General features: G+C 35.7%; 1 protein-coding gene across 1 annotated transcript in view; it reads right to left on the minus strand.

Annotated features, from left to right (window-relative positions):
- Positions 1-249: 249 nt before the first annotated feature.
- RALYL (RALY RNA binding protein like) overlaps positions 250-27577 on the minus strand; it is a 441360-nt gene continuing 414032 nt past the window's right edge. Inside the window, exon 8 of the mRNA XM_049854428.1 lies at positions 250-323. Coding sequence (XP_049710385.1) covers positions 306-323 — 18 coding nt within the window. The 3' untranslated portion in view covers positions 250-305. The remainder of the gene's footprint in view (positions 324-27577) is intronic.

Genomic DNA, 27577 nt, shown 5'->3' on the forward strand with positions numbered 1-27577 from the left:
TCATAAGTGTCCTTCATATTTTATGACTTTTAAGACTTTAAAACAAATCAAAACAAACATAAATTAGCTGGGGGAAAACCACATTTACAATCCAAACCATAAAAACCTGACAGTTGTACAGCTTAGAACAGAGAAGGGATGGAATTTCTAAAATTGAACAATATTGTCCATTTTATTTATTTGGGTTTTTATATAAATTGAAGCAAAGATGCTGCTATCCAGTAAGAAACCTCCTTTCACATTTCTGGGGGTTGTCACAGTTTCTCTTTTCTTTTCTGCTTTTACAGTGTCACACATTATTCAAATCACTTAATCTGTAGAAACTGAGAAAAGAAAAAATATTTTAAAATACAGAGATTTGCGTTTCATTTTTAATAGCATGCATGTATATATATTCAGTTTTAAGGCCTAATCAGGATAAGAATGGAGGAAAAATTTTGATCTTTAAACACTTTCACTGATATATTTTTAGAACCCTTGTTGTAGCCAATCCTAATATTTACCTTTATGCCATGATATGACTTTTTTTTGTTAATCCAGACAAAATACCGCTTGAGATCAGCACTTACTTTTCAACTTGTGCTCTTTTGTAAATCATAAAGAAACCACTTGAAGCTCTAGGCTAGGGAAAGAGATTGTGTTGCTCCTGAATCTTTGCTGTCCCTAGTAAGAATGACCATAGGATACTTTTCTCCTCTAAGTGGCTTTGAACAGGTCAGTCCTAAGCCCCACACACCTGGGATACGAGAAAAAGCTAATATAGGTCTTTGATCTGCATTACACAATCTTGGGTGCAAAGGAAGAAAGCCAGAAGCAAGAAGGGCAGTGAATGACTTTAAGATGATTCAAAAACATTACATAAGAGCCGGAATTCAAATAGTTGAAGAATTGAATTGAGACATTAAGTATGAATCTGAATGTAACAAATAATATAAAATAATGTAAGATTCCATAAATGGAGAAAGGCATTTATTTATCTTAGAATCAAATCTGAGGTCTTTATATTTAGATAGAAAATATAATTACATATATTGCGATCCAATCAACTTCTAAGGTCTTCGGAGTTAGATGGAAAGCCTATGTATGTCTTCGGAGTCAAAGACAAGCAATTAGGGTATCGATTTGGATGGGAATTGACGACGCCTATGAATAGGCAGAGGATTAGCTAACTTGATCTTTTCAAGTTTTGACACTCATAGAGATTATGAAAAAGACTGAATATGGCAGTTGGGGTGGTAAGAATTGGTCTGGATGTCTGCAGCTCCAGCTCTCATGCCTTATGCCTGATCAAAATTGCTGGCTGAAAAGAGCTCAGTGAACCTGGTTGGTAATTTCTCTCCCTTCATGGGTATATATCTTTCAAACTAAGAAGTATATATGTCTAAATAATTTTGGTTAACTGAAACACTGTCTTCCTTAGTGAATAAACATCTTTTAACTCTAGGAAGATTTAGAGTTAAATATAAAGGTTTACAAAAATAGTAACTGTAGTACTAATATGTTTGTGTTAAGAATAAATCTGTGAACATCTGGTGCCTCTTGTGTTATTTAAGATAATTTGGCTTATGACAGTGACAGCCCTATAATTTCACTTTAGAATGTATAATTGAAAAATTCATTGAGAAATAGGATTTCAGTCTTATGATTTGAAATCTTGGTAAGTTTGTGCATAACATTGGAAAATCTTAGAAAACTTAAGGTCATCATATTGATACATTTCATTTATTAGATTTTAAGAATTCTTTCCTTGTAATGTTTTTAAGTTAAATCAGGCAAATGACATACTTAAAAAGAAGATGTCAAATATATTAAATTTACAAATACTATTTACAATGCTTGAACACATTTAATTTACTAATCTGGGACAATCATTATTCAAAGACCTCTTAGAAGTACTTTGTAAAATTTGCTGTATTTATAAATATAATCCTAATAATAAATGCCTAACAATTTTGATTTTAAAACTTTCATGAATCAGCTCTATTAGAAAGAAATCAAATATGCTTCCTCAGTAGTCTTGTCTATAGTCAAAAGCATTAAACCTGTTATTTGTAGGAAGAAAACTTCCATGGCTAAAGCCCGAGTAGGTTCTGATATTTTGATATTCTCTCTCTCTGTCTCTGCTTCCCTCTCTCACTGCCTCCTTCCTTTCTCTCGCTTTCTCCCTTCCTCCTCACCCGATCTATACTGTACACTGATCACACATATTTCTATTTTTAAAAATGGAAACACTATACAAATACGTTCCTCCTGCAGTTCCAGTTTGTGTTCATGTGCATGTGAAAGGTCAGTTAGCCTTTAAAGCACAGAGTTTTGAATTTATGGTACAAAGCAGCCATGCTACTGTTTGTGTAATGTCAAGGAAATTTTGTGTGCTACCTGCATTTACATCCCCCAAATTATCCATTTTCAGTGTGAAAAATGAGTAGCTTACATGAAATCAAACTGAATCAGCCTATGGAAAAATCGATAATGTTTGTGTGCAGGAAGAAAATAAGGCTCTTTATACGACTGCAATTATACTATTTCCCTCTACGCCTCTGATAATTGTTTTCTTATTACTAATGGAGAGTACTGAAACGGCTGCAGTGCCTGTGTATATAATACTTACTAATCATTATTGTATATTTCCAGGTGAAATTAATTTAATGTATATTCTAATGCCAACCTGCATGTCTCAAAAGAGATAAGAATTGTTTAGCAACCTTCCATTTTGTAAAGAAAAAAAGAAAAAAAAAACAAAACAGCCTGTCATGCATCGTCCATTACCTCGAGTATGATTTATCCTTACACCTTTCTTTGCTCCTTAATTATAAATGATTACATAAAAATAATAATCCTGGGAAGAAGAAAGGCAGGTTTAAAAATAATTTATTGAAGTCTTCCTTGCCATAAAGCTTCAAAGCATTTGCCTGTCACTGGTAAAAGACAAAAGCTTCATTAACTTTGTATTGTCAAGCAGGTGTTATTAACCATATGGATACAAGCAAGAGAATAATTCTTCAGATCCATAAATAGCAGCAAAATATATTCACAAAGATTTCCGTAGAAGTTCTAGTCTTAGAAAAGGATTGTTGTTTGCTTCTAAAGGACTGGGAGAAAGGGGATAAGCTATGACGTTCTTGCTACCTTTTTCTAAGAACGACAGTCACTGAAGGAGTGGATTGGTTTTAGTATAATGTGAAACTAATTGTGCTTTCCTTCTCTTGAATACTGGGTAATTTATCTACTGGCTGTACGAGAGCTTGGATGCTTTTAAAACAAATTTTCCTGATGATGAATGCTTCTTCAACTCTCAATCTCGCCTGTTTCTGAACAACAGCAAAAAGAATCGCTCAGATGAGAATGGATTGTATTGAATCAAGCAATTTACTTCTATTTGATGAAGATGAAAAGGATAGTATTAACTTACAGGGCAAGTACATTTAGTTTGAAACCTCATGCATTAATATGCTTGAAATAAATAAGCACAGCAGTTTGTGGAATAAATATACCTTATTTACAGCTCTACCAAAAAATTATACTTTTAAAGAAGTCTTGTGATTTCTTTAACATCAGAAATGCTTCTTTTTTTTTCTGATTGATATTTATTAGAAGTAATTAGAAAAATCTAAATCATCTATATTTTTAGGTAGTATCTACAAAAGTAAAAAGCGGAAGAAAATATGTGGATAATAGAGGCCTCATAACTTTTTATGGAAAAGTAGAGTCTTATGACCAGGAATTATCTATATTTGTTGTCACTATTTGTCACATTTATTGGTTAATTTTCAGCCGTTCATTTGTTTTGGACAATGTCAATAAATTTGGCTTTTGCAAATCACTCAGTACAAATGAGATACAATTCAATTCAAATTGTGTAAGGGAATTAAAAAAAAAAAATTGAGGTACCTAATAAGATCTGAAATGGCCAGTCTGAGGATTGGGTGTGATTCCTTGTTTGCTGGTTCTGTTTTTACCCTAGCGGCAGCCATCTTCCTCTGTTTTTAAGAGAGGAATGTCCAGTAATGATGACATAACTACACTGCGATCCCTTTCTGTCACATACCCACGTAATTGCCACACGGTTAAAAAAAAAAAAAATTTTTTTTTTTTTTTAACCAAGCTAAGAAAGAGACCTATTAAGCCAATCCCCTTACAGAGCTTGGCACAGGAAGTCCTCTTTACTAGTTGTGCTACTGGAATCCATCCTTCATGAGTTCTGCCACTGGAAGCCCTGCCATAAAATGAACTACCAATCGAGTAATGCCTTTGGTGATCTAAGCTTTTAAATACCAGTCAAGTAACATGTTTCATATCCATTGTTTCCCTCCTATAAAATGTCACTGCTGAGTTGCCATTTTGAATTACTGGATTCTACCACATGGAGTTCAGTCTATTCCCAGCATGAGCTGTCTCGTCTCTTTCAATAAATCTCTCAATTTTACATTAATCAGAGTACGGATGATTATGACAAAATTCCCAAATACACGAATAGATTCCCCAAACCAAAAATCAAACCCATTGCCGTCGAATCGATTCCAACTTGTAGGAGACCCTATAGGACAGGGTAGAACTGCCCCATACGGTTTCCAAGGAGTGCCTGGTGGATTCTAACAGTGGACATTTTGGTTAACAGCCAAAGCGCTTAACCACTACGCCACCAGGGTTTCCAATAGATTGCTAGCGTCTATTATTCGTTATAAGTTAAAACCTGTCTTGTATTAATAAGCTATTGGGGCCAAAATTACATTACAATTTTAGGCTAACCAAGCACATCACAAAAAAAAAATAATGAACACTCAGAGGGCTAGTAGCTTACTGGAATGGCTATAAATGAAGGTAATCAATTTCTCCATTATGTAGTTCTTGGAGGCTGAACAGTCTCCCTTCCTTAGTCGATGGCCTTTTAAAGAGTATAGGGGTGGGGCAGGGAACACAGGAGAGAACAAAAGTGTAGTAACCCACCAGAAACTTGGAATTGAGACTATCAGATTAACTTCTGAGACTTTAATTCTAAAATCAAGACTTAACTGATCAGGGCAGAGAATACCCAATGTCATCTAAGAGAGGCAGGAAGGCTTGTAGGTCTTGAGTCTTGACTAGAACATAACTGAAGGTATTAAACAGACAAAGAAAGAATGTGTTGATAGGAAGGAGATTTGTTTAGCACAGTAAGTACAGAAAAACAGGATAGTCTTGGGGCAACTTGCTTATGCCCATACAAGATCAGTCCACAGGAGAGAGTGTCCAGGCCCTAGAAGTAAACCTGACCTGTGGTGACGGGTCTATTCCTATTGTAGACATGGATACATCAGGCACTCTCAGAATAGTCCATTGCATAACCATGCTTGCCAAGCAAAACTGATTATAATTTCTAGCAGCTTGCCTTTTGGAAGAGAATGCCCAGGCCAAAGGACACAAGACTAATCTCCTTTTCAGTTTTTTATCTTACTATAAATTCATAAACAGATGATATAATTTTATGCAGCAGTTTATTACAGGTTGATTACTTCACATGTGTTTGAAGTACTGTTTCCCTGCCACCATGCTGATACATTAGCTTTGTGAGGCTATGAAAAGAGCTCTAGACTCTCGACTCTGGAGGATTGTAATGAAGCCTGTGGTAACTGCCAAGTTGCTGGCTTCTCACTCTTGGCTTTACTAATGCTTGCCATGTGTATTTCAAGATCTACAATACAAAAAAAACCCATTGCCGTCAAGTCGATTCCAACTCATAGCAACCCTATAGGGCAGAGTAGAACTGCCCCATAGAGTTTCCAAGGAGCGCCTGGTAGATTCAAACTGCCAACCTTTTGGTTAGCAGCTGTAGTACTTAATGACTACATCACCAGGGTTTCCAAGATCTTCAGTACAAGCAATATTTACAAAACTACACATCAGGGCATGTAGGATTCCATGGAATTTGAGTAATAATGGCATTTAGAAATTATCTAACCCTCTCCTGTCATAGGTGAAGATATTAAGGCCTAGACAGGTTGAATGACATGTCAAGGTAGTTGGTGGAAGAGCCCTGACTAGATCCAGAATACTGACTGTTATCAAGAATTCTTTCCAGTACACTCTTGAGTTCTATAAGTTTAGTGGGCATCAGAATTAATGAGTGGGCTTGCTAAAACTCAGATTATTGAATTTCTCATTCACTAGCTCTGGAATGAGACCCAAGAATTTGCATTTCTGATAAGTTCCTGAACGATGATGCTGCTGGTCTGGGCACCATTTTTTGAGAACCATTTCATTTCACAGTTAGAAGGTAGTTCTCTGTGGGCCTCGTGCATTCCTAAATGTTTTGCTGAGTGTGTTAAAATCACAAGACCTTCATTGTTCTTTCACCTAGGCTACTTCTCGGGATTGTTTATGCAGTTAACCATCCTGCGAAGTGATGTAACTCATCTCAGGGATGTACGGTGTAGTTCTGCAACATACCTAGTCTCCCTCCAGAGAAAGAACAGCCTTGCTTACTGCTTGCTAGAAGACTAGTGGGTTGGTTAAATTCAGGGTCTCTGTCATGTGGTATTGCATATTGTGCTTGCAGGCTTCATCGGGCTCTCCACCTCAGACTTCGGTCTTGAAACTCAGGGAACCAACACAACTATGCTGATACTCCTGCTACTGCTTCTGCCATGAGTTACAGAGTTTTGTCTCTGACCGAAAAGTCTCATGTTAGCTTGCATGGTTATTTTGGTAGGAGTTCTCCTGCTTCTAGTTCTCCAATCCAGCAAACTTACTTAAGTTGGGTAAACTTGACATTAACTGTAGTGGTTCTTGGTAAGTCATGACTCCACTGAAAAACTGTCTTTTGGGCCTGTTACTTGGTCATCCTCACAGCTCCTTTTCTGTCTACATGCCACTTTCTCTCTTCTTATTTTTTCCCTTCTGATTCCTAACAGTTCAGTTTTACAACCAAAATCCATTGTTCTGCCCAATAATTCCCATATCTTTATCCTACCATCTGTCTCACAGTACTCATGAAATAAGTATGACCAAGAGACAACGGGTTTTATATACTATATAAAAAAAGAAATTTATATACTATGGTGGATCACAAATTCCAAATCAGTGTGCTCTGTTATTGAACTACCAATGGAAAGATGAAAAGACTGGGGAAATCAGTCATTCTGTATAGTGTCACAGGATTTAACTTACTCCATAAAGAATGCTAGGATATTTTATTTCCTCTCCTAAAATGGAAGGAAAATATTAAAAAAATTATAAAAGTAAAAGAAAAAAAAACCCTAATGTTAGAATAATTAAATTTTATTTACTAAATTCAAATTAATTGCATACCAAAAAAAGTTAAGAAATGACTGCTGATTTTTGCATCATTTATATTTTAGTTTGGCTTATTAGATTAACTTATAGACTCAGTATACAGAGTTTTTGAAATTGAGCTGAAAATAGAGCAATAGCTAACAAAATTAAAATGATAAATATCATATTCTTTACGGATATTTGGTTTGGAGCATTGCTTACCATATGTGGTTAAAACACAACTCTTTTCAGAGTTAGTGACATCATTTCCCCTCTCTAATTAGCTCTCTCTAACAAAGGCATTAGTGCAGTAATAGTCTTTACATCTAGATATACAGATCATTTATGTTTCTAAAATACATTTCATTTAAGTGAAATCACAAATAATTTTCAAATAAGGGAAAAATAGTGTCTTTTCTTTTGGATTCATTAAAGGAATAAGTGGTAAGGTACAATATGTGATGAACCGTACCTGTTTTCTCCCTTGTAATTCCAGAAGCTCTCAGAGAGCCAGAGTAGCAGTGTTTAAGCTCACAGGCTTTGAAGGCAGACTCCCAAGCAATCCTCCTCAGGCAGTCTGCCTTAGGCAATCTGTTTAAACTTTTTAGGCTTCAGTTCCTTTATTATGTAATGGGAATGATAGTAATGGAGCCTACCTCATAAGGTTTGTGTGAACATTAAATGACAATATAAGGTATAAGAAGCACTTAGAACAGTGCCTGGCTTGTAGCACTCAGGAATTGCTGGGTATTATTACTACAGAGAGTAGCAGATAACCCAACACCAAACCAATTGCCATCTAGTCAGTTCTCACTCATAGTGACCCCATGGGTTGCAAAGCTGAACTGTGTTCTATAGTTTTCAATAGCTGGTTTTTCAAAAGTAGATAACCAGGCTTTTCTTCTGAGGTGTCTCTAAACAAAACAAAACAAACAAAAAAACCCAAACCCACTGCCACCAAGTTGATCCTGACTCATAGAAACCCCATAGGGTTTCCAAGGCTGTAAAGTTCTATGGAAGCAGACTGCCACATCTTTCTCCCATGGAGCTGCTGGTGGTTTTGAACCACCAATCTTTAGGTCAGCAGTCCATTGCTTTAACCACTGTGCCACCAGGGATCAAACCATCAACCTTTTGACTGCATGACCTAGGAGTAGCACATAGTAGGGAATTAACGTTCTATGAATGCATTTTCAGAAAGGATAGTCTAATTTTGGCCATGTGAACATTTTCACAAGTGAGCTAGGATTATAGGGTGATCTTATCCAGCCTCTCAACCAAAGTAGCACTGCCTTCTATAGTAACCATGATGGGTATATAGCTTTGTCTTGACTATCTCAAGGGATACAGAAGTCTTTACTTCACAAGGCAGCTTGCTCCATTTATGGATAATCATAGTTTGAAAATAATTTTTTATGTTTCATTGAAATCTTCTAAATGGCTGAATTTATTATTATGCTATAACCTAGAAAGCATGGTGACAAGTCACATAGCTGGCAGAATTTGGGAGGTATGAGTAGTAGAGGGGTCCCAGATATGGGCTACAGATTCAGGTCAGATTGCCTAAAATGGTAAGAGACATTAAGTCAGAGAACAGATCCAAGGGGAGCTGAGTTGGTATTAGACAGAAACTTAATGCAGGACTCTGAAGAATGGCATTTTCATCCATTATTATTATTGTTTTTTTGGATCCCATTTGTTCCCATGAATAAAGCAGGATCCATTTACTTGCATAAGCTCAAAACTACTGTAATAAATTTACAGCAAGAGTAGCAGCAGTAGTGTCTTAGAGTCTGAGACATCTAAATTATTTAGCTAACTCTCCCTTAATTCTGGATTTAATAGAGACTGGGTTTGGGTTATTTTTAGAACCTGGGACTGGGGCCACAAGCCTGTGGATATGGGTACAATCATAAAAATAGAAACTCTTATTTATGCCATGTGTGGCCGCCTACAAAATACTTTCTTATGTATGTTCTCATTTGATTTTCACTGAGGTAGGTTGTTGGGCAAGAATTATTCTCATTTTACACTCTAATCCTTGTATCTGAGAGTGAGTGACTTACCTAAATCAAACCAAGAATGCTTTACTTTAAGACCAGCGCTTTCCCTAATATTCTGTTCTGCCCAATTACGGGAAGAAGGATTGTAGGAAACTGAACTGGCTACACCATTAATTCCAGCACATGAATCAACTGGGATGTGAAAACACAGTGGTACACTGGTGACCCGTAAGAGAAAAAAGGCTGGCATTATGGGGAACGTACTAGGACTTGCAAACAACCCACCACCTGTCTCCCTGATTTGAAGCGGATCTGCCTTGATTTTTTTCCAAGTTATATCTTAAAATAATTCAATGTCATTTAAATTAAAAACTTGCTTTAAGCGTTTGTCTAAAGGAGATGTTTTATGTTGTCAAAATACGTTCGATTTTTATATAAAAAAAGAACAGTCAGCTTTAGAATAAAATTAAAATTATCTAATGTGGGGGTAGATACTTCATTTAAAATGTAAAAATTTAATTAATACTGAAAAACCACATTGCTAAATTATGTGATTTACCAGAAGCTGAATATTCTGTTGCACATACATTAACATATTAACATTTCTCTTATTTTTTTCTGAAGGTAATTATAATCATGTTTTGAATGTTTTGAGCTCAGTGACAATCATATTTGATTTTATTTGGCATGTGGCTTGTGTTTGATCATGTATCGATTCCTGATTTCTCATGGTAATTATATAGTGTCTAACATCCATTAATTACTGTCAGTGCTGGAAATGATAATGATAACTTTAGGATAATACCTCAAATTGCTTAAATTAATGCCAGTGCTAGAAGCCAAATGCTGATTAATGCTAAGAATATTATCACCCTTGAAATTTCACATATTTGACTGCTTTCTACAATTCTGTATGGAATTAGTTTTGGCAATACAAAGTAGAAATACTGAAACAAGCACTTCATATACAACTGAAAAATATGATTTAGAATTGATTTAGAAGTATAATTTTAAAAGGTCTTTGAAATTATATGGTTAATTCATGATCATTCAGAACAGCTGGGAGAAAGATTGTCATAATTATTTAACTCTTCTTATTTAATCAAATTTACTGTATACATACATCATTCTAAGAATTAAATATAATAAAATACTTCCAATGTTAAAATTGGGTAAAATAAATCTGCAAATGAAAATCTTAAAGAAATGCTTATGCTATTATTTTATTAATAAACCTTTGGTTTTTTATCAGTATATTTGAGAAAAATATTTTTAAAAAAGCTTAAATCTTAAAGCTCTGGGATATTATCAAAATACTATTATTACTCAAATTTTGCTAGATATAATAGAATCCTGGATGATTCAGAAGAGATTTCAGAGTCTTCTAGTGTCTCGAATTATCATGATTATTAAGAAAAAAATCCCAGAATTATGATGGACTTAGAAGGAATTGGAAACTGCGCTTTATCTGTCTGATAAGTGACTGATTATGTCATACCCTCCGCAGATTACTTTTTAAAATAAACTTTTTCAAATAAGTTTTGGATATCAGCTCATTTACCTGTGGTTTGTTCCTTTTTTTTTTTTTTAAAATAATACAGTACTTTGAAGCAGTAGTTTGGATCAATATAATAAATAAAAAGCTTAAATTCAATAAATTGATAAAATATTTCAATACAAACTTAGTTGTCTCTTAGACAATTTCTGTGAGCAAATCTGTTCCCAAAGCTGAAAACAAACTCACTTGAGGGGAATTTTCCTTTACAATCACATTCTTCTTATAAGTCATCCTTTATCATAAGGGCCTGAACTGAATGACATAACATCATTTTGTTATCTGGGATTTGATTCTGGTAATCCACAAAGACTCAGGATCACCAGATTGTCTTGTGTGTTCTTAAGGAAGGGTGTGGCGTCTGCCTGGCTTTCCCTTGTATCTCCCACACCTGACATGGTGTTTGGCATATACCCAGTAAAACTATTAACCACTTCCCATCGATTCCAACTTATAGCGACCCTATAGGACAGAGTAAAACTGCCCCATAGAGTTTCCAAGGAGAGCACCTGGTGTCTTTGAACTGTCGACCTTTTGGTTAACAGTCGCAGCACTTAACCACTATGCCACCAGGGTTTCTGTCTGGCACATAGTAGATGCTTAATAAACATTTGCTGTGCAAACACTGTGTGGTATTCCTTGACACATAAATCTAATATATTCTACACCTGAATAGTACATTATAAACTATAAATTTTTTCTAAAGCATTTTACAAATAATAATTTTAATGAAGAGATAGCTAGGCACAAATGAAAAGGATCTTATTGAAAGTGGTAAAATAAATCCAGCTCAGAATCCCATTTTTCTGACCTTCCACGAGAGCCACATTAAATAAATAACTGATTTGAAATAAACATCACAAAAATAGATGTCTCATGTCTGAAGGTGACCAATAAACCTTTCTCTAAAAAAATTAAGTCCTTACTGGGAGGTATGGGGGAGATAATTGTCTAGGTGAAGTTTTAGGCAGAATGTTTCCTCTGGCTTCTTTTGTTTGTTTGGGCTTTAGGAACTGCATTTTGGCTAATGGGGTTTTGGTAGATGAATGTCAGAAAGCCAATTGGGCAGATACTCGTAGTACTATTTTGCTGCCAACAATATAGGCAAGTGAAAGAGCACAGGGAATTAGCTTCTGTATGAAAGAAGAATTACAAGTATTTACTTGGATTTTCACATGACCTTAATAAGCTTTTATGAAATTTTTAGGGAGTAAAGGGGTAGATGCTTTTTTGTAACTGGGTTTCTATTGCAATATTTTTTTATCCTCATAGCTTTAGTAAACTTTACATTAACTGTAATATAATAATAATAACAGTTATTGAATAGCTCAAGGAGTCCTCGTGGCACAATGGTGAAGAACTTGGCTGCTAAATGAAAGATGTGGGTTGATCCCATCCAGCTATTCCATGGGAGAAAGACCTGTGATCTGCTCCAGAAACATCGCAGCCAAGAAAGCCATAAGGGGCAAGTTCTACTGTGTCACATGAGGTCGCTATGAGTCAGAAATTAACTAGGTGGCACCTAATACAATACTGAATAGCTCATAGTTACTGAGTATTTAAGTATAATTGCCTCATTGACTGAATCCATTTGGACTATCAAAATGAATAATTAATTTTATTACTTTATATACCATAAGAAAATACTATACACCACACAGGAAAAAAAAATTATATGGCTGAAAATTTGAACCCTAATTTACTTTCAGGAATTGTTATTCTATTTATAATTGCAGAGGTGGATCAAAGAAAAGTGTCTTGTTTGTCGCTTTAAAAAATCCAAACCGTCAAGTCCATTCTGACGAATCATGGTGATCCTACAGGACACAGCAGAACTGCCCCATAGGGTTTCCAAAGATTGGCTGGTAGATTCAAATCTTTTGGTTATTAGCCCAGCTCTTAACCACTACACCATCACGGCTACGTTTGTTGCTTAGCATCACTAAATATGGAGATCAAACATGGCCACAAAGATAAAAAAATAAAATGTATTTAAAATTTTGAAACCATTTAAAATTCAGGAAAAATTTACCAAATATTGGCTACAGTCTTATAGTTATTACCTTTTATTTCATATAACTATCATGAAATTTCAAGTGATTTGAATTTTTGTTAATATTATTTTTCTTATAGCAAAGGTTAAGACCAATTTTTAAAAACTGATTACAAATATTTTTCACAGGCACAAAAACTTATTCTCTGTTGTTGTGTGCCATCGAGTTGTTTCGAACTCATAGCAACCCTATACAACAGAGTAGAGCTGCCCTATACGGTTTCCAAGGAGTGGCTGGTGGATTTGAACCACTGACCTTTTGATTAGCAGCCTGGGTTCTTAACCACTATACTACCAGGGCTTCCAAGCACACAGATAAATTTCAGAAGAATGACAGGCAGTGAAAGGACTTAAGTGAGACACTGTGGACATGGTTAAAAGAGAACATTTTCCAATTATTAGACAATTCATTAATTTTCATGTAGAATTCATACTTATAATACATTTTACTTTTTGGTCCTTTAATGTTTCAAAATCATTGATGATAACAGATTTTTTTTGTCTTGAGATATGAAAGCTGTCTCATTTATGTATAATGATACATGGCACCCACCACTGTAGTTAATTATGTAATACTTGTGTGACTGATTGTATTTCAGGTACCTCAGTTGATATGGGTTCAGTTGATATTAGATCATTTCTTTTAAGCCACTGACTTCTCACAGCCCACGGTTTTACAGCATTGATAACAAAGTGGAAGAGGTAGATCTTTCTATGTAATGACAGCCATGCCTTTTTTCTTTATCCTCAGTTTCATTTTGATTCATTTCTGCTGTTGCCCTACAGATAGAGCTATGACATTTTCAGGATTTACATATATAATTTCACATACTACTTGCTTAATATTTGCAATTTCAAATGTTATCAAAAATGTTTTTCTCTTGCCCTGAATCATTATGTTAGTGTACTGAGGGGGTATATTACATATATATGTATTATGTGTGGGTTTGACACCTCCCACTGTCTTCTTGCTTGGTACATCCTTTCTGTACTTTGTTGTTAGTTGCCATCGAGTCAATTCTGACTCATGGCAACGCCATGTGTGCAGAGTAGAACTGTTCCATAGGCTTTTCAAGGCTGTGACTATTCAAAAGCAGATTGCCAGGCCTGTCTTCAGGGCAGCACTGGGTGAGAGTCTGAATCACCAGTCTTTTGGCTAGCAGTTGAGCGCTTAACCATTTGTACCACCCAGTCACATTTCTGCTCTCTATTCTGCTGTTAAAGTCCATTGGCTGAAAGAAAGCTATGAGCATCTGATTCTCTTGGTTATAATGGAAGATTAGTAATTGTCATATAACGGTTAAAGACCAGCAAATAGAAATTGTCTCCTTAATGTAAAACTTTCACATTAAGTTTTCAACAGTAAAATTTTTAGGCTTATTTGGTTAAAAACTAACACGTACTGAGAGCTTCCTATATTCCAAGCCTCTTATAAGTACTTTAAATGGTTTATTCCATTTCATACACACACCAATACCACAAGAAAAGAATCATTACTAGCTTCATTTTATAGATAAAAAAATTGAGGCACAGAGAATGACTTGCCCAAGCCTTCATGAGTGGCTGATACTAACTCAGTGCTTTGTCTTTACAGCCTTAACTCCTTAGCACTGTGTTACATACACTGTCTCCTACTTTGCTTTTAGCAATTTAGATCGTGCCTAACCTCTAAACATTATTTTTGCCTAATTAGTAATACGTTATATTTTGTCAGCAAATGCTCGGCTATTTCTCTACTATAAAGAAAATGTTTATGAAAAATTAATGTTGTATACCGCAGTGTTTTTAGGGAAATTTTCCCGATTCCATTCGGACATAATCTATGCTGTCAGCTAGGAAGGTTAAGACCTTACATTTTATGAAAGGCAATAACTGACCTGGAGATATTCATTGCACAGCCCCAGTAGCATTTGGGCACCAGGCTGGCAGCATCTATATGGACAATTAATCCCTTCTACAGAAAAAATTTTCTTTTTTTTTACAGAAAAAATTGTGCATAAAATATGTCTGTATCCTTTCCAAAGGTTTTTTTTTTATCCTGTCACAAATTTTCACTAATAAAAACGAAGAGATCCAAGAAGGCAATGTCCTATTTTGATAGAAATCATTTGGCATTTCTTTAAAAGATGTCATAGATAGATCCAAGGTGAGGGTTTCCCAGTTGCCAGCAATGGATAGTAACCCAAAGGACCATCTATCTGCCCCATGAGAGCCTCAGGGCTTTTGGAGTACACAGCATGGAAATGATATTCCATTTTTATCAATTCTGAGGTTTCAAAATTCTGTAAAATTTGGAGGTGTTTTTCTAATGTGATAGAACAAATCAATTTGCATGCAGGGATTCCTCCAACTTCAAGTGGAAAAAATTGTGCAAGGAAGATGTCTGCAGAAGGGTGACGTCCAATCATTGCCAGTCCTCATCTCATCAAGTGTGATCTGTAGGTTAACATGACTGAGCTCCATGTTTTTAAAACAAATCTAAAACATTTTATACAAAAGACAGAAAGTGAAAGCAGGAGCTTAAGGCTTTTTGTCATACAATAATACTTAGTTAACTAAGAAAAGTTTTATCTTTTCATCATATTAATTTTAAATATACCCTTGTTTATAACAAGGGATACTTGGTTTTTCATTTATTGGAATGTACTAAGATTTAGTTTTAAGGATACTGCTAAGTTAAAAAAAAAAGTAAACCAATTAAAACAAATTAAATAAAACACAGTTCCAATGGTATATGGATATGACAAAAATCATAAAGGTACTACACAAACTAACTAAATTTGTGAAACACTAATGCAGTAAACAGATCTAGGGCTTTGGATTCTTATATACCCTGGTTGACTCTTGATTCTGACTTTTACTAGCAGTATGACCTGGGGCAAGTCATTTAACCTTTCTAACCATCTTTCTTGAAGCCCTGGTGGTACAGTGGTTAAGAACTATGGCTGCTAAACAAAAGGTCCTGCAGTTCAAATCCACCAGCTGCTCCTTGGAAACCCTGTCGGGTAGTTCTACTCTGTCCTATGGGGTCGCTATGAGTCGAAATCGACTTGACAGCAATGGATAAAAAAATCTTTCTAAATATCAGTTAGTTTGTAAAATACCTACTTCAGAGTTATTTTAAACAATAAAGGAGATGCTGTGCATAAAAATCTTTGTTCCTAGAAGGTAGTGGAAGTGGAAAAAGTATTGTTTTCTTTAACCTTTTCCTCTGGATGTGGAATGAAATCAAAATTCTCTCTCTCTTCTTGTGTGTGTCAACATTATATGTAACTTTCTCAGCTTTCTGCCTTCTTACAGATAAGCTCTTTTCCACAATTTTGAGCCAACTAAGGCCCAAAGAGATTTCCCATCTTGTCCAAGTCACACAGCGTTAAGCGGCAGAGGTAGGTGCTACTTCCAGTTGTCCAGGGCTGGGAAGGTTTATTTTCAGGAAATGGTACTGAACATTATTAGAAGGTATTCCTAAATGTGTGGCAAGTCAGAAAATAACAAACAAGCATAAGGTAACCAGAACAGTCATTAGGTTGTAGCTGATAAGAATTTTTATCAGGCTTCTAAAAGCCTCAGCTTTTCATTTCATCCCACCCTGCCCTGGAGCTTGTGATTTTCCATATTCAGAGCGATTTTGAAGTCAGTAAAGGCTTATAAGGGAAGATCTCTGGGTAGACCGTTGCCAATAGTGCAGTTTGGCTTGCGTCTGTGAGTTTTAATGCGTGAACATGAAGCTGGGCATGGTCCTTGACTGTGCACAGTGCAGGTAGGGGAACTGGAATGCTGCCTGGATAAAAACTTCATGCCAATGTATGAAAACGTATTTCTTAGGAATTAACTACCAGAATATGGGACAAGAACTGTAAAAGGTCAGCACCATTTAGACAACTAATCACTCTTCCATGGTGATCTTGTCTGTTGAGCTATGAATAAAATTGAAAAAAAAAAAATAGCCACGCTTCCCTTTCTTTCAATTCCTGATTTAATGAAATGCTTTCATACCTTTTTCCATTTCTTCTGTCACAGATTATTAGATTCAGTGTAGCTCGAGCAGGTACAACATTAGTTTCTGTCAGATACACTGCTGGTAATGACTATCTTAGCCTGCTCAAGTACAAATTTCTTACACTGATATTTATCAAAGGAACATAGTCTTTTATCTATTCATTTATTTTTAGTGTGAAGAGATTTTAAAATTCATCATACTCAATATTTTTAAAACTAGCTCAAAAAAAAAAAAGATCAGTAAAGTCCTATATCCATACAGCACACTGACAAAGGGACCAACTATATTTGAAGCATTAACATAAAATTCAAAACCTGAAAAACATTATTAATAATATGGCAGATAAAATGCTTGGGCCACTAAGTTCAACAACCTCTGAAAAAGGTAGTGGGAGGTCATCATCTTATAATTAACACATACCTGATAAGTTTATTAATCTCTCCAATAAACACAATATTGTAAAATTGGCTTGTGTAATTCAAATATACTTTAGGTAATGTTTGACATGAATGAACTGCCTAATATACTTAAGAAATAGCTTCTGGTATTCTCATATAAGATATTTCACTAATACTTAACTTTTAGTTTTAAAATAAAGAAAACATGTAATTAAAGTTTTTATAGATTCAATATCGTAGACAATAGGAGGTATTGCTGTCAAGTAGATAGGGAAGGAGATATATATATACACAAATATACATACATATGTTAAAGATATATATACACATATACATGTACTTATGTATGTTAAAGATTTATATACACATATACATATACATTATATATGTTAAAGATATATATATATGTATATATACGGAAACCCTAGTGGTATTAGTTTTATTTATATATATATATACACACACATAAATTTTAGTATTTATATAATGCCAGTGCCAGAAAATTCAAGGAATGTACCATTATTGTGTCAGGGATCCAAAATTCAAGGTTTAGTGGGATGAAAGGAATTACTTCAACATGTATTCTTTGACTATAAAAATAGGTAGGGAAAGTTGAAAGAGGCTAATTAATTTTCCCCTAGTTAAACAAACGCAGTGAGCACGCTAACCTGAGCTCTTCAGTGTCTGGAGTCTTCACTGACACTCAGTTCTCCAGTTAAAAACAGTAAATATCGTTAAAAAGTCACCAGAAAATTAAATGGAATAGGCATATAACACGCCACAGTGAACAAAGGCAGCATTAGAAACCAGAAAGGGAATACACAGAAGGTGTGGTTAAAATTTTATGACACTTAAAGACATTTCCACGGTTACAGGGCTATTTTTAAAAAATGCCTTTTTAACCAGTGCAATTTGTAGAGTCTTTACATTTTTCCATAAATGGGAGGTGATTCTGGTTAAAATGATCCTTTAAAAATCAAAGCAAGCAAATCTACAGCTACTATATTTCTTTCTCATGAGTGGCTGACAGAAAAATAGAAATGATTTTGAAAATATCTAATAAGTTTTGTTAAATATACCCCTAAGCACATGTGTTCACATATTTTGGAATTATTTTCTTATAGAAATAAAATTTATTCTTTTGGAAGAGCTTTACATTATCTGCTCAAGTTATATTTTACTTCTTAAAAGTAGTGTACAAATACTACCAGTTTTTTATCATGGAATTTTTCAGTACTAGTTTCTAAAAACTAGAAATTTAGTACACACCGGTCCAGAATATAGTTTGTCTTTTGCTTATATTTCTATTTACCTTTAATAGGCTTTTTTTTATGGGTATGTCTAAAATATCTATTATAACATCTGTTTTCTGCGGTGACTGTCAAATAGATCTTTTCACTGGCAGGTTCATATTTAAGTAAAAATAAATACGTGCTTATGTATAAATATCAATTTGATATGACAATCATGGTATTAGTTTTATAGAATATGTTCAGGTTTAAGAATGTTTAAAATGTAAGTTTCTAACTGGCATGTAAGCTTCCATCTGAGAAGGAAGCCCCTCCCCCCCATCCCATCCCTTGCCCAGCGAGGGCTTTTTTTCTTATTCTTTGCTTTTTATACTGCACTTACTTAAAATGGTGCCAGGGTAAAGTAATCACTCAGTAAGTATTTGTTGACTGAAGGAATAAAAATAGAATTGAAGGAAAAATTAAATGAAAGCTAAATTATTATTCTGTTGCATAAAACTCTTAATGTCACTGGGACTCTCTTTCTTATAGATTTTTGTCCTTTGGGATTTAGGTATAATTTATAATTAGAGAAAGACTTGTTTTCCTTTCAGAATCTTCGAAGAGTTTATTGATTTAATGTTGCTTGACTGGACAAGATGGAACTGTGGTCTGGGTTTCTGCTCATTGGCACAAAAATAGGCATTCTGAGCAAACCACGTGGATGAGCTGGAGTAGGCAGGGACGTTTGCATTCAAAAGAAGATCAATTAGATAAAGGAATAAACTGGTTAAGCACTTGGCTGCTAACCAAAATGTCAGCAGTTAGAGGCCACCAGCCTCTCTGCAGTAGAAATATGTGGCAGTCTGCTTCCATAAAGATTATACACTTGGAAACCCTAAGGGGCAGCTCTACTCTGTCTTACAGGGTCTCTGTGAGTAAGAACCCACTCAGCAGCAACAGATTTGATTTTGGTTTTATGGGCATTTGGAATAGAAAATGTTAAATCTGAAATTGCGTCACCTTTATCGCCTAGGCGGTAACTGCATGATGTATCTATATGTATCTTTATATTTATTCAACATAACTCCTTGCATATTAAACCAGATTTCCGCCCCCCAGGTTACTCCTATATAAAGAAATTCTGGAACCTCTGCTGGTATGAATCGTTTCTTACTTTGTACAGAAGTACTTGCCCCTATTTATTCACAGAATTAGTTTCCACAAAATCCATTTGTGAGTTTCTGCTTATTTCCATTTCCCCTTTCTCCCACACCTCAGCAAAACCAACTAGGTTAAAATGATAAACTACTTAGAAACTTTCACTCCATAGAACTTCCTCTTATACACGCATGCTTACTGCTTCGTCACCGGAATCTTTCCCATACGGGATTTACTTAATAAAAAATTGCGTTCTCTCTTTGTATGGAGGAGTATATTTGTCAAAGTGAGAAGATTAAGGTACCAGGTGAGGGCTTAGAAGTGAAGTGGGATCCAAAAGTTAAAGCACAAAAACCTAGAATTTGTCAAATCAGATTATGTATGGCTAAGTAAACCATAGACAAGTCTCCTCCCCAAGTAAGGTAATTATATACTCTATTTCCTGACAATATATTTTTTTCTTAGTATTCCCGTAGAAATGAAAATAACTTCCTTCAAACTGGAAATCACGGTAACTTTTCTGAGAATTCAAATAGTTCTGTGTTTGCCTGGCATCCCAAACTCCTACACCTCAACTCAACAGAGAACACCTCAAAAGAATGTCTTGATGGGGGAGACAAGATTGCTAATGAAATGTGCTAGAATTTTAAGGCGATGAAATTTATAGGAGACATGTATAAGCATTGTAATCAGATCATTTCTATTTTTTCCTTTCAAAGTTATTAAAATTTCTTAAAACTGGCACTTTCACAAAAGTCCTTGAAGGGGAGAGATTGAGTTTGCCATACATTAAATACTTATAGGAGAGGATTTTTATAAACGTTATTTTATTGAATTCTCTATAACCCACAAAAACATTCTCTAACAGATGTGGAAGTGAACCTCGGAGACTCAGTAACTTGCCTAAGGTCCTACAGTTATTACGAGGCCGGTTCATCTGAGTCCAAAACCCAAATAATCCTTCTTTGAACTGAATTGATAAATTTATACTTGTATTTTGTATGGGTAAATGAAAACGCCTTTCTCCGCTTAAACACAGTGTAAAGAAACCAGTATTTCCTTGTCCCTTTTCTTAGAGCCTTGCTTTGGAGACATAGTAAGCCTGGGTCCTTCTCTAATCCTTGACACAGATGTAAATCTCCCTAGGGATTAAGCCCAGTCCCCAGTTTTTACAATGTAGAGATATTGCCAAGGTTGTGGGCCAAATAACTTGTAAATACCTGAAAATGTACCTCTGGAATAAGCTCTGGGTTCTCTCATGAGATAGAGGTAATTGTTCTTCTGCTTTGTATAAAATGTATGAGATTTTATTCTAACATTGTAGTCCATTGGTGCTACCTTGTTGTTATTTATTAGTTGCTGTCGAGTTGGCTCCAATTCATTCGTGGTGACCTCATGTCCAACAGAATGAAACGTTGCCCAGTCCTGCACCATTTTCACGATTGTTGTCCATTGTTGTAGCATTTTTCAGCACTATATTGGACAGTATTCTGTTGTGATCCATAGGACTTTCACTGGTTAATTTTCAATAGATTTACAGGTCTTTCTAGCCTGTCTTAGTCTTGAAGCTCCACTAAAAACTGTCCATCCTGGGTGACCTGCTGGCATAGCTTCCAGCATCATACATCATAGCAACACACATGCCACTACAGTATGAGAAACTGACAAACAGGTGCTACCTTACATGCATGTAAATTTCTTAATACTTACTCAGTGAAAATTGTATTCTCTATTGGAATGGAAGGGTTTATTTGTTGGCAGGGTTATTTTATTTCCCCAACATAATAATTAGCCTTTCAAACTTTCATGATTAGCCTTTCAAAATCTGACAGCATTAATACTTAAGATTGCTCTATTTTCCTCTGGCACATTGTAGCATCTCTAGAAAACAAATTCTTTTTTTTGTATATTTAAGGCTGATTTTTGGACTGCTTGCCATTTCCAAAGGCCTTTGGAATCTTTCTCTCCTCTTCCTCTTTTGCTTCCTGCTGTATAGAAACCCTGAGATGGTGAAAATATTTCATTTTGTTTGGATCTATACTCTAGGTTTATTATTCTGTCTCTAACTTTATTAGAGATAGTTTGGAAATTGCACATCACAGTGTTCTTAAAATCTCAAAAACCCTTAGCTCTAACACCTATTTTTTAAGGACCACATTGTCCTCTATGCTGAAGTTGAAATCATAGCATCTGTCTTAGTCTGTACATACTTTATTTTTTAATCCTCTGATATTTATTTTCTTACCAACTTCTGTCTTCCTGTTTTGTGTGTGTGTGTACTTTTTGGCTTAAAAAATTGCCGATCAGGAGCAAGAGAGAGGATTATTTTCTGGTTTGTTTTATAACTGGACGTTCTATCTTTCCTAACTAAATTCAGGTTACTTCAAATTTGCATTTTTATCACTCATGGGAGGTAATAATACAGAACCACTGAAAACCAACACAACAGAGTCAATACTGCTGTGTTGACTTTCATGTCTTGGTTTGAAGCTTTCTTCTACTGATGCTCCTCAGTGCCTTTAGGACTCGGGCTGCTGCCTGAATGATCTGGTGAATAAGTTATAACAAAGACATTTGCTTCTCTGCTTTGTATAATAATCCTCTAAATCACAGAGGGCATGCCTACGAAAGTAATATTTAGAACACAATCTGATTATGACAGACAATAAAATGTGCTTTAAAATGCTGAGTGTTTGAGGTAATCTGAGGACATTTTCTTCTCTCATTCTTCAACAAACATTTATTAATGCTGAGCACTACACTAAGGAAAAATGCAAATTAAAATATACCCCAAGAAACTCACAATTCAATGAGCCAGTAAGAAGGGAAATCATTAATTACAATATAACGAGTCAAGTATTATGAGATATCCAAGATATACACAGTGTGGGCCAAGGAAAGAAGCAAACTCAACTGTGCCAGGGCAGGTTGGGGTCCTTGTTCAGGGACGGACTCATGGAAGAGGTGACATATGACAAAGGTCTTGAGGAGAAGAGATGTGTTCACCAAGCAAACAAAACAAAGGGTAAGAAAGTTACTTAAGGTAGGGAGGACAGCATGTGTAAATGCATAGAGGTATGATAAAAAACAAATCCATTGCCATAAAGTTGATTCCGACTCATAGCAATTTTATAGTGTCAAAGAACATCAAGTGATCCAGCATCCATCTACCCACCCATCACATCCATCCCCATGTGGTAGAATGGATACCGTGCTATGCACAAGGGATCCAAAATGAAAAGACAACACCCAGCTCTTAAGGAGCTTTAAGTCTAGTTGGGGAGATAGATATTTACATAAAGTTATTGCAGTAATGCCTTGAGTGTCCTAATAGAGGTTTCTGGGAGTTGCCAGGATGAACTTGACTACCTGGGAATAGGAGGAAGGCTTCCAGAGGGTGTGATATTAGAGCTCATTACTGAAATAAAAGTGAAAGGACAGTTACCAAGATAAGGTAAAGAATAACATTTCAAGAAAGCCAATCCCTGGCCCTGACTCTCATCGTGGAAGCAACCATTGCGCTGTCATGCGTCGTTTGATGTCTATGATACATAAAAAAAAAAAAAAATTTTTTTAATTTTTTTTTTTTTTTAATGATACTTACAGACTGTGAAATAGGACGTTATGTGATTTGGACGTTGTGGGAACATGCCTAAATCTAGAGCAATAGCATTCACTAATTTTCCATCTTTGTGTTGTTTAATAACCTTTTCTTTCACTCGCATTTCAATACTTCTCCTTTGCCTCTTCCTGCTGCTATCACTATCACTGGTTTTGACGTGTTTGTGAGCCATGATACACATCACGATACACATCACGGTAATATTTTCAAAAGAAAATTAAAAAGAGAGATAATGCTACAATATTTAAGAAACAGGTGATATATAAGATTAGATGCTGCTGCCTATGAGTCGAAGCATACACTATTTTATGGTAAATTTATTTGTAAGTAGGAAAAGTTCACATTAAAATAGGGATAGAAAGTGCAGTACACACATAAGCCAGTAACACAGGCGTTTATTACGACTATCAAGACATATGTATTATAGGTTATATATGTACTGTACCATTTATTATACGTCTGGCAGCTCAATTGCTTTGTGTAGAAGAAACTTGAGATTCACGTGGTGTGTGTGGGACCCTGTTGTTTTCCTTACATCTGGTTATGTCCTCTACTTTCCGTTCTCTGATCGGGATTTCTGAGCTCTATTGTAACCTTATGGGACCATGGATGTATATGTGGTCAGGTGGTGCTCGAATGAACTTTATGCAGTGCATGACTGTATACTTTAAAATGCAATTATGTGATACATACTCTTTTCTGTAAGGCTTCTTTCACTTGGCATAATGTTTTTGCAATTTATCCACATCGTTTTGTGTATCAATTGTTCCTTTTTATTGCTGAGTAGTATCTGTTGTATGAATATATTATACTTTTTATATCCATTTTCCAATTGGTGGACATATGGATTGTTTCTGGGTTGTGGCTTTTGAGAATATGGCTGCTATAGACATACAAGTACTTTTGTGAACCTATATTTTCATTTATCTTGAATATTTAGGAGTTGAAACACTGGCTCATTATGTCTAATTTCATCTGAAATTGCCAGGCATTATTGCTACATGACTATATCATTGTATACTCCCACCAACCATGTTTGAGGGGTCCAGGGGTCCACGCCTTTGCCAACATTTGATGTTATTAGTCAATTTAGCCACTCTGGTGGCTGCGTGGAAACCCTGGAGGTGTAGTGGTTAAGAGTTTGACTGCTAACCAAAAGGTGGGCAGTTTGAATCCACCAGGTGCTCCTTGGAAACCCTGTGGGGCAGTTCTACTCTGTCCTATAGGGTCACTATGAGTCGGAATCGACTCAATGGCAACGGGTTTTTTTTTTTTTTTGGTGGTGGCTGTGTAGTTTTATTGTAATTTTAATTTGTATCTTCCTAAAAACTTGATTTTGAGCAAATCTTCACATGCTTACTTACTATTCATGTATCTTCTCTTGTGAAGTGTCTATTTTGCCCTTTCTTCCTCATGTACCATGTGCTTTATCCCAATGATTCTCAATCCTGGTTATATATTAAAACAACTTTGGGCCTTGGCTTGGGGCTCCATCTCCAGAGATTCTGATTTAATTGTTATGCTTTGAGGCCCCTGCCATTGGTATTTTTTAAAAAGCACTCTTCATGATTCTAATGTGCAGCCAGGATTGAAAACTCTATTGCTCTAGCCCAATGGTTCTCAAGTTTAGAAGGCATCAGAATTATCTGGAGGGCTTGCTAAAACACAGATTGCTGGAATCCACTCCCAGAGTTTCTGATTGAGTGAGTCTGGGGTGGAACCTGAGACTCTGCATTTCTGAGAAACTGCATTTCTAGCAAGTTTCCAGACGATATGATGCTGCCGGTCTTGGGACCATTCTCTGAGAACCACTGCTTTAGCCAACCAAACCAGCAACTTTCCAATAGACACCAAATTCTTTCAAGCCTTCCTTCTTGGGATGTTATCGTCTCCCTGTCTGAGATGCCATCCAATTCTTTCTTTGCTTTGCACATTCTTTTTCATTCTTCAGGAAACAGTTTGAATGTCACAATCTTTGTGACTTCTATGCAGATTCATTTGCTCTGTCATTTCACTTCCCACTCTCGATTATAATGATTCATGTGATAATTACACGCATCACACTGCTTTTTAAATATCTGTTTACTTTTTCTGGCTGTGGCATCCCTTCCTCTGCCCAATGGGGGCTCTATAAAATGAGAAAGCATTATGCCTTGTTCTTTGAATCTTTAGCAACTAATAATATCAGGAATACTGCTAAGTTTCCACTGTTTTATTTTTATTTTTTTTGTTTTAACGAAGGAGCTACTGGTAGACTAAAGAAAATGTGATGCATTAGTCTTCTCAAAAGCTTAGATTCCTTAAAACCTCAGCTGATCATGTGTTATTGTATTGGTGGCCAGATTACAAGAGCCAGGAAGCAAATCTATAGAAAAACTAAAATTAAAAGCCATAAGAAGGGAACTTGCTGTTCAATGTAGAGCAGCTAAAGCAAATGGAAGAAACAATGAAGTAAAAGAGCTGAACAGAAGATTTCAAAGGGCAGCTCAAAAAGACAATGTAAAATATTATAATAAAGTGTGCAAAGACCTGGAGTTAGAAAGGGAGACAACATGCTCAGCATTTCTCAAGCTGAAAGAACTGAAGAAAAAATTCTAGTCTCGAGTTGCAATTTTGAAGAATTTTATTTGCAAAATATTGAGTGATGCAGAAAGCATCAAAAACAGATGGAAGGAATAGACAGTCTCTGTACCAAAAAGGTTTGGTCAACATACAACCTTTTCAGGAGAAGTGTATGACTGAGAACAAATGATACTGAAGGAAGAAGTCCAACCTTCACTGCAGACATTGGTGAAAAACAAGGATCCAGGAATTGACAGAATGCCGATTGAGATGTTTCAACAAACAGATGCAGCACCATACTTATTCAATCTGCCTGCTGAGCAAATAATCCCGGAAGGTAGACTATATGAAGAAGAATGTGGCACCAGGGTTGGTGGATGACTCATTAACAACCTGTGATATACAGATGACATAGCTTTGCTTGCTGAAAGCAAAGAAGACTTGAATCACTTACTGATGAAGATCAAAGACTACAGCCTTTAGTATGGGTTACACCTCAATATAAAGAAAACAAAAATCCTCACAACGGGACCAATAAGCCACATCATGATAAATGGAGAAAAGACTGACGTTTTCAAGGATTTCATTTTACCTGGGCCCACAATCAACACTCAAGGAAGCAGCAGTCAGGAAATCAAATGACATATTATTGCATTGGGCAAATCTGCTGCAAAAGGCTTCTTTAAAATGTTAAAAAGTGGCAAAGATGCCACTTTGAGGACTAAGGCGCACCTGACCCAAGCCATAATTTTTCAATTTTCTTATATGCACGCAAAAGCTGGATGATGAATAAGGACGACTGAAGAAGAACTGATGCCTTTGAATTATGATGTTGGCAAAGACTGTTGAATATACCATCTACTGCCAAAAGAGCAAACAAGCTCTGTTTTGGAAGAAATACAGCCAGAGTGCTCCTTGGAAGGAAGGATGGTGAGACTTTGTCTCACGTACTTTGGACTTGTTATCAGGAAAGGCCAGTCCCTGGAGAAGGACATCATGCTTGGTAAAGTAGAGGATCAGTAAAAAAGGGGAAGACCGTCTACAAGATGGATTGACACAGTGGCTGCAATGACTGTGAGGATGGCGCAGGACTGGGCAGTGTTTCCGTCTGTTGTACTTAGGGTTGCTATGAGTCAGAACTAACTTGAAAATTTTAACAAGATGAAAGCAAAGTATGGTTTTTCTCAGAATATTACATTTGTTTCCCGAAGGCTTTCTTATCAAATAAAAACTGCTTTTTAACAAATTTGAATCCCTAGAGCCTTTAAAGATACAAAGTTCCATCTGAAGGCTATGTTCCTAGAAATGTTTTAATAAAAGCTTCATTTGAAGGATGCAATGATAATAGCAATAACGAACAGTTACCTACAGTTGACTTGCTTACTTTGTGCAAGTGACATTGCTACTTTGACTTTGCCATCCATACATTATCTCATTTAATTCTTATAAGAACCCCATGAGTTGGATATTATTATTCCAATTTCACAGGTGAGAATACTGAGGCTGAAAGAAGTTAAGTAATTTATTCAGGGTCAGTGTTCAAACCTATTTCTATGTAGGGCTATCGGATAAAACCCAGAAATCCCAGATGAATTCGAATGTCAGATAAATAAATGAATATATCCCACAAAATATCTGGGACATGCTTATACTATAAAATTATCCACTGTTTATCTGAAATTCAAATTTAACTGGGTGTTCTGCATTTTTATTGGCTAAATCTGACCACTCTATTTTTATCTC

Source organism: Elephas maximus, chromosome 15, assembly GCF_024166365.1.
Source record: "Elephas maximus indicus isolate mEleMax1 chromosome 15, mEleMax1 primary haplotype, whole genome shotgun sequence".
NCBI classification, from domain to species: domain Eukaryota; kingdom Metazoa; phylum Chordata; class Mammalia; order Proboscidea; family Elephantidae; genus Elephas; species Elephas maximus.